Below are 16,851 nucleotides of genomic sequence, written 5' to 3' on the forward strand. Positions count from 1 at the left end.
ACTTAGGAAACTAAATTCCTATGCAACAGAGCATGCCTTTAGGTATACATGAGGATTTTTTATAATTAGCCTTTCTATAAATATAATCAAGTGGATCTACCCCAAGCTTCTAGCTAATGTAGAAAGCGTGGAAGTCACTGCTATTCAGTTCAATATGTTATTTCTCAGTGCAGGCAGAGGCCAGTCATATTTGTGTAAATCTTAAGGTTTCCAAATCTAACAATAAGATTTCATATTTACACAGTCAGCTCTTACATATTTTATGTGGGAGAGCTGAGGCTATGGAACAGAGAAATCTGTGAAAGAAATCACTTAATCCTGGTATGTAACCAAAATCATGATGCTCAAATCCAACGGATGGGCAAAGTTCACTTTAAAATCCTACATAGAATCAGAAATTCACATAAAACAAATCTCTCCCTTTAGGTTAATACTAAGATTTGTCTCTTCCATTCACAGCTAACTGGTTTGAGGATAACTAATTCTGGTGTAAAGCTGGGTATATGAATGTGAAAGTGGTATTTATATTGTGATGATGCCAAGACCAATATTATCCTTCTGACACATTCCTGCTTCCATTGTAGAAGAATTGCAAGCATGGCAGTAAAGCAGAGGTACAAAGTTCATACAAAGGAAGGAAAAGTCATCGCTTTGACTCAGTATCACCTCACTTCACAGAACTTTGAACAAAGTGGTGAATTTTATGTTCCTTTCAAAAAGCAACAATGATTGAAAAAGAAACTCTGCCATTACAACTTTCCTTTTCATACCCACACACTATAAAAAGCATCTAGCTGAGGAGAAGCTGAGTTGTGTATCAGTAAGGAATGAGTAAAAACCGTCCAAGACTTGCAGGTTAGACCAGAATTCATCTGTTTATAGTTTTATGTACTCCATAGACAACAGTATGCCACTGCACTTGTATCACTGCAGATTGTTAATTACATTTAACTTTCCCATTAAGCAGATGTGTTACTACATTCTTTTACATTAAACTAGATTTGGAATAAAACTATGACGTACATAAAAACACAAAGACAACCATTAATCTTTTTGGCACTAGAAGCAATGACTAGAGTCAGCAGAGCTCTTAGCTTGTTCACGGTATTAGGCCTTTTATGCATTCTTATAAGTTGCTCTGCATCCTGTAAGACCAGATTGTGCAAAACAGAATGAATTATAGATAAAACCAAACTGCAAATCACAAAGGGTGTGTTATAAACCTAAAGAAAATTTTAAATTTCAGTTCTGCAAAAAGAAGTTCAGAAGATGCATCTTGTGGGAAACTGATGCAACTGTTGGTGCCTGTCAAGCATGTAATTTTGGCAATTGTTTGCTCCATCGTTAGGGAAATCATCAAACTATTTTAGGGCATATCTCACCTAAGACGAGTTAAACCATGACAAAAACATCCTGCTTAATGAAATACGCACCTTCTATTTTTACCTATGTTGCTTATGCTAGGCCTGAATCAGTTTCCTGGCTGAAGTTCTCTTATGCAACTAATAGGCTAAAGAGTGAGGAAAACTGACAGATTTTAAAAAAACACTGTGGATGAATAGACAACATGACATTTTTATTCTCCCTGGAGTAGGAAGCTGGACATAAATTATCTACATTTGGAAACACTGTATCTGAGGTTTTTAGTGAGTTACCGCAGCCCAACAGGCTACCTGACACAGGTTTGATGGCACTCAAGAGGATCACTGGGCACATTCTTCATTTATTCAAGTTCTAGAAAATTCAGGAGCGGTTTGTGACAGTGAAACTAAAAGCAACTACGTTTCTGAAGTTAAAATTTTATTTGAAGAGATATTGAGAAGCCTGCTAATTCCAGTTCTCTGACTACCATGAATTGATAGACGCCTCTTCAGAAAAAGACTTCAACATGATTTCTGTGTCCCACAGCTTCAGCCACAGGGGTGTTGCTTAACTACAGCCTAGTGCACGTTACATCAAAAACACTACCTCAATAAATTTTCCTGTTATTAATCTCAGGTTCAAAGAAAGAATAGGTGGAAAGATATGAACAACCCTAAATTTTTCTATTCATCTTGCAGGGAAAGCAACACACTACATTTGCATGAGGGGGGGTTCATTTATCACTGTTTAGTTTTAACATATAAAATTTTTGATGTCAAGATTACAGGTGGGGATGTACAGGTACTGATTTATCTTTTTTTTGTGTGACATAATAGCTCCTCTTTCTTGCCATGAAGCCCATTTGTCTTTCTTTTTAAAGATTATTTTATTTTACTTGTCATGTCTCAAGGATTTCTAAAACATAGATAACTATTAAAGGCCATATATACATTTTCCTTAAAACAGAAAAGCATTACTGTTTCTGCATAGATACAGGAAGTAATTTATTTTTATTTTGTGACATATGACATGCAATAAGAGAAAGAAATTAGTCATAAAACCAGAGAAACTTTCACTTGACAAAAAATGAAAAAGAAGACATTTTGATATGCTGTTATCTATAGTAAATTTGAACATATTATTTACATAAATTCAAGATGCTGAATTTATAAAAATGTTAAATATAGTAAAGTGAAAAAACTAAACTGGACTATGAAATAGGACACTGTATCTGAATGAATAATTTATTTGGATACCAGCCAGTTGGTATGGTAGAGTAGCATTTCTAAATGCATCTTGCAATAATTGTGTTCACACATTACCTCAAGCATTTTAAAATTTCATTTATGAGAAATAAAATAGATAATTATTCCAGATGTTAGCACTGCCATGCATACATAGATTACTGTAGCAATTTAATTATTGTTGTTATATTTCAAAACGTCATTTTTCTATCGAACATGCTTATTGAGAATTTAAATCAGAAAATGGTAGCAGATGAACTAACAGTGAATTCCCTAAATATGCCAGATTTTCTGTGCTCACAGCAGGCTCACAGCTGTTAATATTTACTCAACAGTTACTACTGCTTTTATCTCCCAAATGAGTATTAATAAAACCAAAGATTAACTGTGCATATTTGTGCTGTAAATGACTTAATTCATGAAATAAAATCAACACATATAGAAGGTAACAGAGAACACAGGATCTCATTCACAGAAGGCCATACTGATTTTGTAAAAGCAGTATACAGACTGCAAATTTAACACATTTGGTTCTTATTTTCTCACATTACTAGATCGCACAAAAAATTCACAGTGGCCAGTGGAATTGCTGTCACCATCGTAATCTCTCAGTGTAGTATTAAGTAAAGGAGAAAGCTATACAGGAAAACTTCCAAGAATTACCAAATTACTCCATTCTCTTTCTTCTCATAATTATGCTCAGATAATTCCATTCCACTGATCAGTGATTTCTCAGTGAGCAGTTACTGAGGTGTGGAGAGATAAATACTAGATTAACTCAAAACTAAAAACAAAAGAAGGTTGGAGACTTAAACTGGAACACACTGGTCTAGAGATTAGGGATCCCAAGTGCCCACTACATGCTCCTCATCTCATAAAGAAATATTCTTTTATAGTGACAGTAAGATGCAGTACACATTACCTTATACCTGATTTGAATAATTGGTTTTATTGCCAGGGCAGGGTATAAATCTGCATCTCATATCAGTTGCTTTCTTACTTTAAGTGTTTGATTTTTAGGAATAGCAAATAAATATATTGTTATTATTTCGTAACATCTCTGAGCTTTAGAAGTTTATTACACAGCAGCAAGGTATGCATACACTCAGAACAGCAAGTACAGTTTACCGTGTATTTATATTGTCATGGAATTTCCACACTACAGGAAAGTCTTGATAAGCTCACCTTACCTCATCTGGTTTGGTGATACATTTTCCTTTCCCCGAACACTGGAAGTCATCTGAATGGCTTCCCACAGGCATGCAGGTACTGACTTTCACTATCACAGTCAAGCGTAGGGCCACAATGCACTTAGTAACTGAATCATTCAAAAAACCTTAAAAAAAAATAAAAATTCTTACCATATGAGTAAAACTGTGAATAGATATTAATGCTCTACTGCTAGATAAACAAATAAAATTGATTTGAAATAAACTGTCAACTAAGAACATCACTACTCATATTTCACACACACCTATCTAAATTTAATGCATGTAAATACAAATTGGAATATAGTTTAGAAACACTCACTATATTGGTTAACAAAAGGAAGGCAGGTTAGTGAACATCCAGAACTCTATTCTGCTATTATTTTTTAGGTCTCGAATAATCAAATGCTTTTGCCTATAAGTTAAAAATATATTTCCTTATTTTTTTTAATGACAAGGAATATTAAAATCAAATTCAGTGGAGAAAAATGATAAATGGATTTCTAAAAGTTATTTCAGAGTTTAAAATCACAGATCATAAACCGCATTACATTGGTAATAAATAGACAATCCCTTTGGCTTTACTTTTTATGAAGTTTGCAACATACATACACAACTTGGCAGCATTTCTTTGTATTTTGCATTACAAATAATATTGAATTTCTGATCTGATCACTCTATAGGATGATATACCAGATGAACAAAACATAAAAATGGGAACCTGTGACAAGGAAGAGGAAAATTCACAAATCTCTGGCTAGCACCTGCAATTGTATGGAATTAAAACACACTGGAGCATACCAACATCCCTGTCAGCCATGTTTCTAACAGATATATCTGGGGAAAAAATAAATTACAGCAGGAGAGATAAAATGAGGCACATACACAGCCCATGACATACATAATCAAGTCAGAGTTCATGTCAAAAAACATATACCCTACTCCTGTACTACGCTTGTGCTTGAACTGCATTGTTCGACTGCAGTGATTAGACTCCGGGGTTACAGACTTTCCATGTGTGACATTAGTTAGCTGTTTTGTTCTGGAAGCTTGTAGCAGAATAAATGTGCAGTGACATAAAAACTGCGGGTTTAGTATAGTGTATGCAGAATATATGTAAAAAAACCCCCTGAGATCCTTCCATAAATTGTCAAACTTAAATTTAACTCCATTATCCTTTATGTAAGTAGACTCCTAAGGGTCTAAGACTTTGTAGTATCAGTATGGAAAGCTACAGACACAGAACCATTGCAGGATTATACTTCTCTTTAGAAATTAATAGAGAGAGTATTTAAGTAAAAATGAATGCTTTTTAAAATCTAAATATCTTTAATTTTAAAAGGAATGGCTGTAAACAGATGCAGGAAGTGTATGACAATGTTTTCTCTAATATTTTCCGCTTTACGATATAGAATCCATTTACAGCCTAAACCTCAAAGGAATTTCAAATATCCAGTCTAGCTTCTTGCATTATAGGCTGGAGATAACACAATATTTAGTCAGGAAAAAAAAAAAAAAAAGTACAAGATAATATTTATAATTAACAGTAATAAACCAAAGTTTCACGAAGCACTGAACTTCAGGTGAATTCTCTTCATGGAACAGCTGCTAAACATTAACTACATTCTGCATATGAAAGTGTCAAGCATGACTAATTCTACAAATTCCATAGAAAATCATATGGAAGACCCATTCTTTGTTCTTAATTTTTAGACGTCACTTTTTAAAACGCTTCATCCCTTAAACAATTAGTTGTTTGTGCTAGGAACAATGATCCCTAGACCATATTTTCAAAGCAGGAAAATCTCATGTTCAATATAGGTATCATCGGCTTGAGTATAGTCTCTACAAGTTAGATAAACATTCTAAAAGATCAGATTTAAAAAAAAAAATAAAAATGTATTGGGTATAGTTCCAAATGTCTAATGGTCTGTTTTGGCTAGTGAAGATTACTGTAATCTGCTGACCTCTTCAAAGCAAGCCAATTTATTCTGGCCTTAATACACACTCCATTTTTACCCATCTGTTCAAAGATTCAGCCAAAATTATTTCCTTTAACAACTGAATGCAATTGTCACTGGCAGTCATGCAATTATATGTGAATGCTTGGAAGAATGTGGTATTTAGAAAATGTCTTTGGGTTCACATTTGCTTGTCTGAAGCAGATTGTTACATATTCTTCAGGACAATTCCCTAAAGGAATATTAAATCAACCTTCTTTGTACTTTGAATCTTGTTACTATTTTGGTATCAAAAGCCCTTAGGCAAACCACTGAAAAAAAAAAAAACCAACCCACCACATTATTCTCAGTGGAATGCCACATATTTTCCTGTAATTTCTAATTATCTCATCTAATTTCCAAAGTCTAGAAAAATAAAAACACAGCTATTTATCTGCACTCTATAAAAGTTGCATACAACTTTGAGATCTCTAGGTTTTAGGGCTAGAAGCAGCTTGTCTGATCATCTAAATACGACTCCATGCTTAACTCAGGTCACAGCACTTCAGTTAATTCCTTCTCCAATTCCCATAACAGCAACTGAACCAGAGTGAGTTTTAAGTTCTATTTTTAAATTCTAGGTAGCAGAATAATTTCAGAAGCATGTTTACAGCTCCCTTCATCTAAGGTCTGGAGAAAAAAGTTACAGCTGCTTATAACAAAATGTAATTTTGTTCAGTTTAACCTTGCTCGTTTTCTAAAGCTAGTTAAAACATAATGACATCAGAGCATTTTAAGTTGAAGAATTCAGGGTTGAGTTATTTACAGTAATATTACAGAATCAATTTTAAAGCCTAATAAATCATAATATGATGGCAGTATTCATTTAGATTGCAAAGGAGGCATTTTCAAGTTTTGTGCACACACATTTGGTAGCCTGAGAAATGTCTGCATGATTTTTTTGGCAGTATGCATGGTAAAATACACTATAGCTTATTCCACCCTGGTAACTTCACCTACGGACACCTAGAAGCACAAAGTACGTATGCTCCTGTTTCTCTCATGTCAGGAAAGTTAAGAACAAAAAAAAATGAATAAAGTCAAAATAAAAGATGACAGGTGTCATCATTGTGTCCAGGTGCTTTTGGAAGACCGTATCATGCCATTCAGATTACTACTACACAAACATTAACTGATTGACTGCAGATTATCTAGACTACACAAACTGATTTGCTTCATTCACAAGCCCCATTTCTAAACAATACCTTCTTTCTATGCACAGCAGACTGAGGTCAGCAAGCTGGTCCATAGCCAGCTGCCAACATAAAGAAGACTGAAGCTAATAGGCCACCAACTCAGAACGTTATCCTACTACATATAATGTTAATGGGAGGCGTAAAACTGAACTACAAGTCGTAACTAGCTCTTGGTATGCACCCAATGCTATTACACACACAAACACTCTTGCATATTGCAGTTGGCCCAAATGTATTTCTCTGTATTCTGCACAGTGAATATGTGTATTCCAACATATATTCACCTATGGTTGAAACAACAGATTACCCTTTTACAGCAGAAATGCAGTAACAGTTTCCTACATTAAAAGGTCCATTTCACAAAACTATAGGTCTTTGAGTCCACCTAAAGGTTTCTTGGATGAGAGAGAATGACTGCCAAGGCATTTGGGCACTCACAGTGAAGCATCAGTCTGCAAGTTTTCAACTTATTTTTAGCCTGGTTTCCCAAGGAAATGAGACAGCAGTGGGATGTCTATCAGTTTCCATCTGTTCTCTTCTCTCTCAACACTTTCCCACACCAAAAGCTTTTGGGGTCAGTAGCCAACTTCAACATTTTGCAAAGCGGTGGAGTTCTCAAAGACACAAAGTGCCTACAGCTTCCCTGCACAGTATACAGCCCCAGAACTAAGGGCACTGGTAAGTCAAAATGGGTAGGAAACCAAAAAAGGGCCGAGAATAAGGTGATGAAATTTCTCCACCTCATTCCCAGTGTACAGTACAGTCAGTTATTCATTATTTGAAAAATGGGAAATGAGGATATATACAGATGGAAGAAAACCAGATAGTATCAGTCCTTCAGGAGCAAAGCAGTGGTATTGTGTGTGCCTGCACCACATCTTCAGTTCATGTCATGTAGTAACATTATGAAGCTATAATATTTCCACACGTGATTTCAGCTTCCAGAAACAATACAGCTGCTATCAGAGTATATTGAACCATATGCCTTTGCGGTCCAGGATAGAAGCTACATAAGCATGTCTGCTAGTTCATTCACAGATAATGGAAAATTACAGAATTAACCTAAAGTGCAAAAGATCCAAGAGGAACTTTCTGTTTGACTACATCTCTCACATCACAAGGAAAATGTTATCCAGCAAGCTAAACAGGAGTGGTCAATATGCTCAATCTTTTCTTTTGTGGACACTGAACTTTGCAGACAGAAGAATAATTTTTAAAAAGGAAGCCAGGAAAAAAAGACAACTAAATTTTGATTACAGTACTCACCAGAAAAAAAAAAAAAGACAAAAGGAGATTTTAATTCTAGTCCTTTCTCCTAAAATTTTTCATGTCCAGATTTTATCTGAAGATTTTCATGTCCATAATACTCATACTGTCCATGTTTCATATAGTTATAGATAACATTCAAGACTATGAAGACCACCACAGGGGTCTATATTAATTGCCACAATGCTTATGTGCCTTTTTGGATCTAAGCATAAAGCAGTAAATTCAGCTTAACTCTACAAACCAAGCTCCCTCACGTATATCACAATCTCAAGTAGTGGTTATTCATGTAGCAAATCTAAGAGAGCTCAATCCTTCCACTCATTCATGAAAGTCATATTCAACTCATTTCTAACAAATGAAAAAGCTTAACAAGATGTTCTCATGATACACTTGATTGTGCAAATTTGCCTGTACATGTTGAAATAGTAGAAGCATGCTTTTGATTTAAAAATAGACAATCATTTATCACCTTTTCCATGACCCTAATGGTGAGGGTCATTAAGGCCTATCAATACCCTCAGGGCCCTGACACTAATACTGTTCTTTAGAAATTGAAAAAAATGGGTCAGGAATCCTTTCCTACTTTGCCTTAGGATGATTATCATACATAAGTAGAAAACAAGAAGTGACAAAAAGGTAGTCAATGATATTTACAATCTTTGATGCAGTACTTCTGTGCCATCAGTACCATAGGATACTTGTACAGAACATCTGAGATCATTCTCTAATGATACTGCTAGGCAACAGAGCATCTGGGGATACAAAAATACAGCTGTGATAACAAAACTGCTATTTTGCCCACAAATAGCACTATTTATAAGTGGTACAACTCTCCCAAATTCTATGTAGATCAGCATGTTTACTGTGCTTTGTTACAGAAGCCTTGGTCAGATACTGCTTTTGAAAATATATATTGATTTTAGTGAGAAGCAGTTCAAGAACTGTTTCAAATACTTTATTTTTCAAAAATTCACATGAAACAGCAATTTAAAGAATTTTTGTTGTTATTGATAAGTGACTGTAAAACTTCACATTGCATTTTTTTTTTCTTCTCCAAACTGATATCAGTGACAGTTTAAAAATAGATATGCTTGCTTCCTTTACTACCAACACTGAAAACTCATCCTGGTGTCTGAAAATCCAACATATACTTTCTTCCCAGACATAACCACCATTCCAGTGAAAAAGATAAATGTACTGCTGCTCGTTATATTCTCAGTAACTTTACTGCAATTCTATCAGCAGCAGATTGACAATGATAGTGTTACACAGGTGTAACAGAAGCAAAATACGGGTGTCAGAAAATTATTACTGAAAGTTTGGGAAGAAATAGCACACAGCTTGACTTCCAAGCTGGAGCTCAGTTTTGCAGGACTGACAGTTAAAATGTATTTATAAACTGAGCAAACCAGTTGGATTCACTTAGCAGAGAAAAATCCCCAAACACATGTTCCATTACATTTCCTCCATAACAAATGGCAATTTCTGAATTTCAGTATTACAAAACTATTACCCAACTTCATAGCTTGACTGGACCAAAACCCATGATAGGACTATGAAATAGTCACCTAGCAAGAACACTTACACTTATGACACCACTTGCATACAGCTTATTACAGAGATGTGACAGTAGCTTAGAGTGGGACCCTCATCATGGCTTCAAGGACTCTGCTTACTGTCCAAAATAACAGTGAAAGCCCAGCAAAGGGTGACAAGACTAATCTTCTAATAGATTTCCCATGTCACAATTCCCCCATTATGTGCTTATTTATCAGCATCTCAACAATGCTGCCAAGCTGCCGGTGAACTATTCTGGACACAAATGCAGACCACTATTATCTCTGATACCACACTTCACAAAAGCAGTTAAGTGTGGTGGAGTACAAGTGACATAGCTGGGACTGCGATAAGGGGAGCTGTGCTAAATTGGATGGCAAGGCTGGCTAGGATTTATCTCTAGTGACTGGTTCAACTTAAAGACTTACAAGTGGCCACCCTACTTTTAGATAAACTGTACAGCATGTTACACCACTAGCTGAAGATCTCAATGCATTTTACAAGTGTTACTAAAATGTGCCTCACATTTTCCTTTAAATTATGCATTAGTAGCCTTATTTTACAGATCAGGTTAAGCAGTCTGTTGAAGATCTCACAGTGTAAACAACCATGTGATCAACCGAATGTAAATATCTTGACTGTGAATTGGTCACAAAAGTCACATTTGAAGATAGACAAATCTTGGAAATAAATAAATAAACAAAAGGTATTTCACCAAGCATTACAAATTTGAGCAGATGAACCTTCAAAGTTAGACTAGAAAACTAATTTCCCACTGTTACTTACTAGAAGTAGCAGTGAATAAAAATTAATTTTTAATAATTTACTGATTAAAGAGAACTCTAAAGAGTAAAAATTATTTAGATGCTAATTTAAAACATAATACAATGTATAAAAACAGTAAATAGTTTAATGTTTACATCTACTTATACGTGAGATGAGCTACCTGTAACCTGACCATGAGGGGCAGTATCTTGATTTTTATCATATTTATAAAGATACCCTTCCCTATATAGACTAATAGCATTCTTCAGAATGGTTTGGATTTCAGCTGAATGCTTAACTTTTTGCCTTATAAGGCCATCTTTTACTAAAGTCATGGAAATTAACATTTCATTCACACTTCTGCTGCTGTTATTGATTATCAAAAGGCCATTTTCTGCAAGGTTAGCTCTTATGCCCCAGGGAAGTGTTCACCATACTCAATATTGCCTACAACAGGGCCCTTCCAGGGAAACTGCACACATAAAAATGAAAATCCCATTAACTGGAGCAGTTGTCAACAAATTCCCTCACCAGAAAGGCTGACTTGCACAAAAGTAACTAAACAGTCACACACACACCTATGGCATGTCGGCTGAGCAGCAAGAACTGCACAAACACTCCGACTGCGGCATGTGCAAGGGAACGGGATTTAATTTAGTCCAGGGTGGAAGGGGGTTAAACCAAATGACTGCACATATGCCATGGGCTAGGAGCTCACACAGATGCTCAGCTGACATATGGGTCTAGAGTAACTTGATTACATGGCTCTCAGTGAATTCAATTCACACATGTCCTATTATGAAATAAATTGTTCTATTTCAATTTTGCATAAGTAAAAACAATTTCAACATGCAGCAAGAGGGAATGGCCTCAAGTTGTGCCAGGGAAGGTTTAGACTGGATATTAGGAAGCATTTCTTTACAGGACAGGTTGTTAGGCGTTGGAATGGGCTGCCCAGGGAGGTGGCGGAGTCCCCATCCCTGGAGGGGTTTAAGAGTCAGGTCGACATAGCGCTGAGGGATCTGGTGTAGTTGGGAACTGTCAGTGTGAGGTTAATGGTTGGACTGGATGATCTTCAAGGTCTTTTCCAACCTAGATGATTCTGTGATTCTGTGAAACTGCTTTCTTTCCATGGAAATTCGTGTGTGTTTTAAAGTCATGTAACAACACAAAACACACCATCCAAAAGACACAGTTACAACTTGCCTCAATCTGAAATTCTACAGCCAGATAAAAAGAGGTAGAAAAATCAGATTGACTTGTTTCAAGTTATCTCTCTAGATTATTTATTTTTAAGACAGTATTTTGTACACTGAGTTGCATTTTGCCTGTTCAATATAGTCATATTAGTGGTGACAACTTGTTAATGTATGATGAGATGTTGCAAAGGAAATTCATTAAATAACCCAGAGAGCATAAAGAGAGCAAATAACTGCTCCAGGCAGAGATATTAAAGAAAGTACTTCGTTGCATTAGAAAGGCAGAAGAGCATTTTGGATAGAAAAATACTGTATTTTCTATATGTATATACACATGGTTCACACGCTTTAAAATGCAACAGATTTATTGTCCTTGAGGAACCAAGCATTGATTTTCTTATTTAAGCAAAACTTCAAAAAGTTTTTTGCAATTCAAGCAAGCTGCCTTATAGGGGCTGGCATTTGAATAGCATCAGTATTAATCTCCCCATAAAGATGCTATAGCATCCATTTTCAAGTGAGTCTGTAAAACTACCAAATTTAAGGAAATACTTTTGAAATACTTTATAATTATAGTTTAAACCAGTTAGTTAAAACTGTATTGATCTAATGGGTTGGGCATCTTGCAGAAAACCAGATTACACACCTGGTCTACATCAGTTTGCTGTGATGAAAATAAACATTAGAATTTAGAGATTATGGTGAATGATTTATTTTCTATTCAAAGAAAAATATTAATTAATATTAAATGTTAAAAATTTCTGTCTTATCTGTAAGGTCTTATCTGAGAAATAGCAATTTTGCATATAAATTTCTTCCTCCTATTTTACAAGCAAACAATAAACTAAACTAATGTAGTAATATCTCATGAAAGCTGTATTTTAAGCTGTATAATGGAAGTGCTAAATAAAGCACAGCAAGTAAATTCAAGCTCTTTACAAGCATTTTTTAGCAACTATAGATATACAAACTTTTCTATCATATTACCTATGGGGATATGGAGGCAAAATACTAACACCCAACTATCCGTTTTAGTATTTTTCTGAAACACCTCCCATCATTGCAGCCTCCGCAGTGGGCACACCAAGGCAGAAAAGCAATTTTTTCAACATTTTAGCATGGAAGCAGATGAGAAGCTGGTTTTGCCAACAGTGTTAATATCCTAATAACCATAATAAAAACCTGAAAACATAATTGTATTTTTTTTATGTTCTTGGGAAATAAGAAGGGAATAGGCTGCATGCAGAGTCAGCACTGCCAACTCCATGCTCTCATTATGCCCAAAATCTCAAAAGAAACACCTCTTAAAGCTGAAGCAATAATCATACAATATGCAATTTTATTACCCAATTTCCAAATTCATCCAACAAAAAACCCGCTATGATGCTTTTTATTACTAGCAGAATTGGACTTTTAAATATAAATTGCTAACTGTATACCAGTATAGGTATACCTATACCAGTTTACCCAGTAGATTGGAAACTGTGTGAAATTACAACCGACTATAAATCTCACATCCACAGGTGTAATTCAGCACCAAATTAACTGACTTATGAAGAAACAGATGATATACAGTCACTGTAAAACTTCTAAAATGTGAGTATTAAAAAAATAAAAATATTAATGCTTTTGTTATGCGTTGGTTTTGTTTTTTTCACTATTTTGATAGCAGACTGTGTTTTCAGAATCAGTGTTCCAGTTTTCCATCGGAGTGTGATTGCATGTTTGTATAAAAAAAGACGCATGCAACAAATGGTAGATTTTTGAGAGAGTTGCCATACAAGCTGAAAATGTCCTTTGAAGTCCTTCAGCAGGGCCTTTTTTATTTTCTAAAGGAAAATGTTGATGCATTATTTTTTCAAGAGAGATATTACTTAATCAATTTAGTAAATCTTATACACTTGCAAAAAACTCGTACAGAAAAAGATATACATGTTCCTGTACGTGTTGTCAAATCTAGTATATTATTACCTGTAAGGGAGAAGTGCACAATGTTGGGTGGATTAGATTCCCCCCAAAACACATAACAAAAAGCACTTTCAACTCACCACAGAGATCCTTAGCTGTAAGCTATTAACATTCATGAGAACTTCAGTCTGAAAGATTCATGCACCAACTGACGGTGCATCAGGGTATTCTTATCTCATTTTTTCAGACGTGTAAAATGTATTTCATCTGATTTCAATTTTTCAAGATAGATTGCAGTGAAGAATAGGTGTGTGACTGTAACAAGGTACATTTCTGCAGTTACTCATTTTCAAGTATTCTAGTGCCATTATTGCTAGCATGAAGATCCTGAATGAAAACAAATACTGATGAGACATTTTATAAATATGATACCTTATACAAGAATCTCTCTAACTTCAAAGAACATTGGGACAAATAGTATGAAGCTATAGCTCTATTTAAGTAAAAGGCAGACTTTCCATGAATTAATGTGTTTTAAATGTTGACCCCTTAACTGCCATCCCTTATTTAAAAATAGGATTAATTCCCTCCTGCTTCACTTTCCAACTATCTCTCTGGCAAATCTCAGTATCTACATGTAGCACTCCAGAGAATAAATATTTTTCTGTATAGATATTAAAAATATTAGCTATTCAGAAAAGCCCTCAATAAAATATTTTTTTTCTCAAAGTCCTGAATTTGGGCATAAAATTTTTGAAATTCTCTTCGCATTTAATAAAGCATTTTTTGTTGCAAACAGTGAGCAGAGATCAACAGTTCACCTGGCTTGTAGGACAGATCAGCCATCTAATGATTACCTTTGTCTGGTAGTAACCTGGCATTAAAAGCCACCAGCACCTTGGGATATGCTGTGTGCTTCATCCTACGCCTAAACCACCCAACCTACTGAGCAAATCCGTACTTTCAGGGGCTTTTTCACTTCAAAACCTGAACTTTACTGGTCTTTTTTCCATTGGCCAATAAGTATAGTTTCTAATAAAACATCATAAATTATTTTACAAGGATGGCGTATGTGTAGTATCAAATCTTAAAGACAAACTCCTTAAAAGTCCTCTAAACAAAGCAGCCAGTTTAAGAATGTGTTGCAGAAAGTACAAGCCAGTCTCAAAATTAGTACTCTTTCCCATCTACTGGGGCTTATTTTAATGGGGTAAATGCTGTAATTTAACAACTTAATCATGCTGCATAATCACAGCATCATAATTCTTTTCCTGCACTGCAAAAGACTGCTTGCAGATGCAGTACCCATTTTATAAATCACAATATAGAAAACAGACAGCTCCTTTTTGTTTTGTTGTGTTACACTCTTCTTCCTTCAAACCCTTCATTCTCATACAGTGCAGGTACTGTCTCTGGGGTAAACAGCACTATCATCAAGGTGCCTATTTTTAGAGCTCAGACACAGCATTCTTTCCAGCCTCTAGACATTGTGCTCTGAATCACATGACCAGCAAATCAGTACATTGCTGCTGACTTTTGAGTCTTTTCAATCTTGTCTAAAGAACTTTAAACTTGGGTCACCATGAGGTAACATAAATAACATTTCCCTAAATGTTTTATCTTTGACATAACTATCTTATTCAGAAAGATTTGCTAGAGGTAATTAAAGCACCTTGCTGAGTAACAAAACTTAGAGGCAACACAGTGGGAAGCGACTCAGATAAGACATAGATCAAAAGACAGGCACAAAAAAAGCCCGAACAAAACCACTCAGTTCTTCCACATTTTTCTTTTACAATTCTAATTAGAAATTTTTGAAAAGATCAACAAAACTGCATTGTACAGAATTCACCAATTAAGAGAAGAATCCTTTAAAAACTCATTTGAATAAACAGAAAAAGAGTGGGGGAAGGAGGAAATTACATAGGATAAATATATTGACTGGCATGGTCCACAGCCTTACTGTGTGATTTTATGCTTATAGCATCCTACAGTATCTGGTGGCCTCATGACTGTTCTAGCTCAAATATCATCAATAAAAGCACATGCTACATTATTGATTTTTTATATAAAATTATCCAATTTACTGTACCTTAGAATAAGTTTGTTGCGTATATCAAGAAACATATGGAAAATTTATTCACCTGATCTTACTGAAAACTAAACTATTAAAAACTAAAAACTTAAGTGAGTCAGATTCACGGACCATTTCTATACGTCTGGATCAAATTTAACATAAAGATTTAATTATTTTTATATAGACCTTAGCTGAATTATGTATTTCAGTTGAGTTTGGATAAAATTCAGTGGTTTTCACATTAAATTATCAAGTTCCTCTAAGTTTTACCCCCAAGACTTACACTTTATTGGACGAGAATTGATGATGGAAGGTAAGCAGAATATTTCCATATGAGAAGAAAATCCAGAGGCTACTCTGTTTTCTCATTCTTACAATAAATGCTTGTCACAAACACTTTTAAACTCATCCATGTTTCAGTTTCCCTATTCCTTGTATTTCACCCTTTTTCTGCTCAAGTGTTTTAATAAAAGGAAATTATTCTGGAAAAAGCTATAACTAAATTAAGGCCACATAAAATAATTTATTCCAGAAAACAGTTTTCTCATTACTTGATTATATCATAGTATAGAGTTGCAATGCCTCAGGACTAAAAGATATGCAGAGGGAATGCTTCATATTCATTTTCTACCAAAAGCGCTACAGGTAATCCATCCATTTGCTAAAATGAATAGGATTTATAAAAATTCAAATGCACTATATCTGCACTCATCCTTACTAAGCACTCAGATGCTCCTATTCATGAATGTATCACTGTGTTATTGGAAACTCCCTGCTGCTCCATGCATACGCACTTATGATTTATGTTCTTTACATAAATCACATTACAACAGAAAAAAAATTCTACAGAGAATTTCACTATCAGGAAATAAAGAAGAAAGATCAAAGAAAGTATCAAAAACCACATGGAATTAAAATAAGAGGTCTCAGAAAACTTGTAGTGAATGAAATAAACCAGATCATTAGTACAATTTTTATGAACTATATAGATTCTTCTTCTACACTCATTGAGGAAAAGGTATATTTTCACCTTGTGATCTAGCAAGACAGCTACAAAGAGACAAGT

General features: G+C 34.9%; 1 protein-coding gene across 2 annotated transcripts in view; it reads right to left on the reverse strand.

Annotated features, from left to right (window-relative positions):
- The window catches only part of DNER (delta/notch like EGF repeat containing), a 134,794-nt gene that overhangs the window by 48,345 nt on the left and 69,598 nt on the right, over positions 1-16,851 (reverse strand). For both annotated transcript variants that reach the window (XM_074912317.1, XM_074912315.1), the window contains exon 5: positions 3,797-3,942. In XM_074912317.1, coding sequence (XP_074768418.1) covers positions 3,797-3,942 — 146 coding nt within the window. The remainder of the gene's footprint in view (positions 1-3,796; positions 3,943-16,851) is intronic.

Source organism: Athene noctua, chromosome 8 (genome assembly GCF_965140245.1).
Source record: "Athene noctua chromosome 8, bAthNoc1.hap1.1, whole genome shotgun sequence".
NCBI classification, from domain to species: Eukaryota; Metazoa; Chordata; class Aves; order Strigiformes; family Strigidae; genus Athene; species Athene noctua.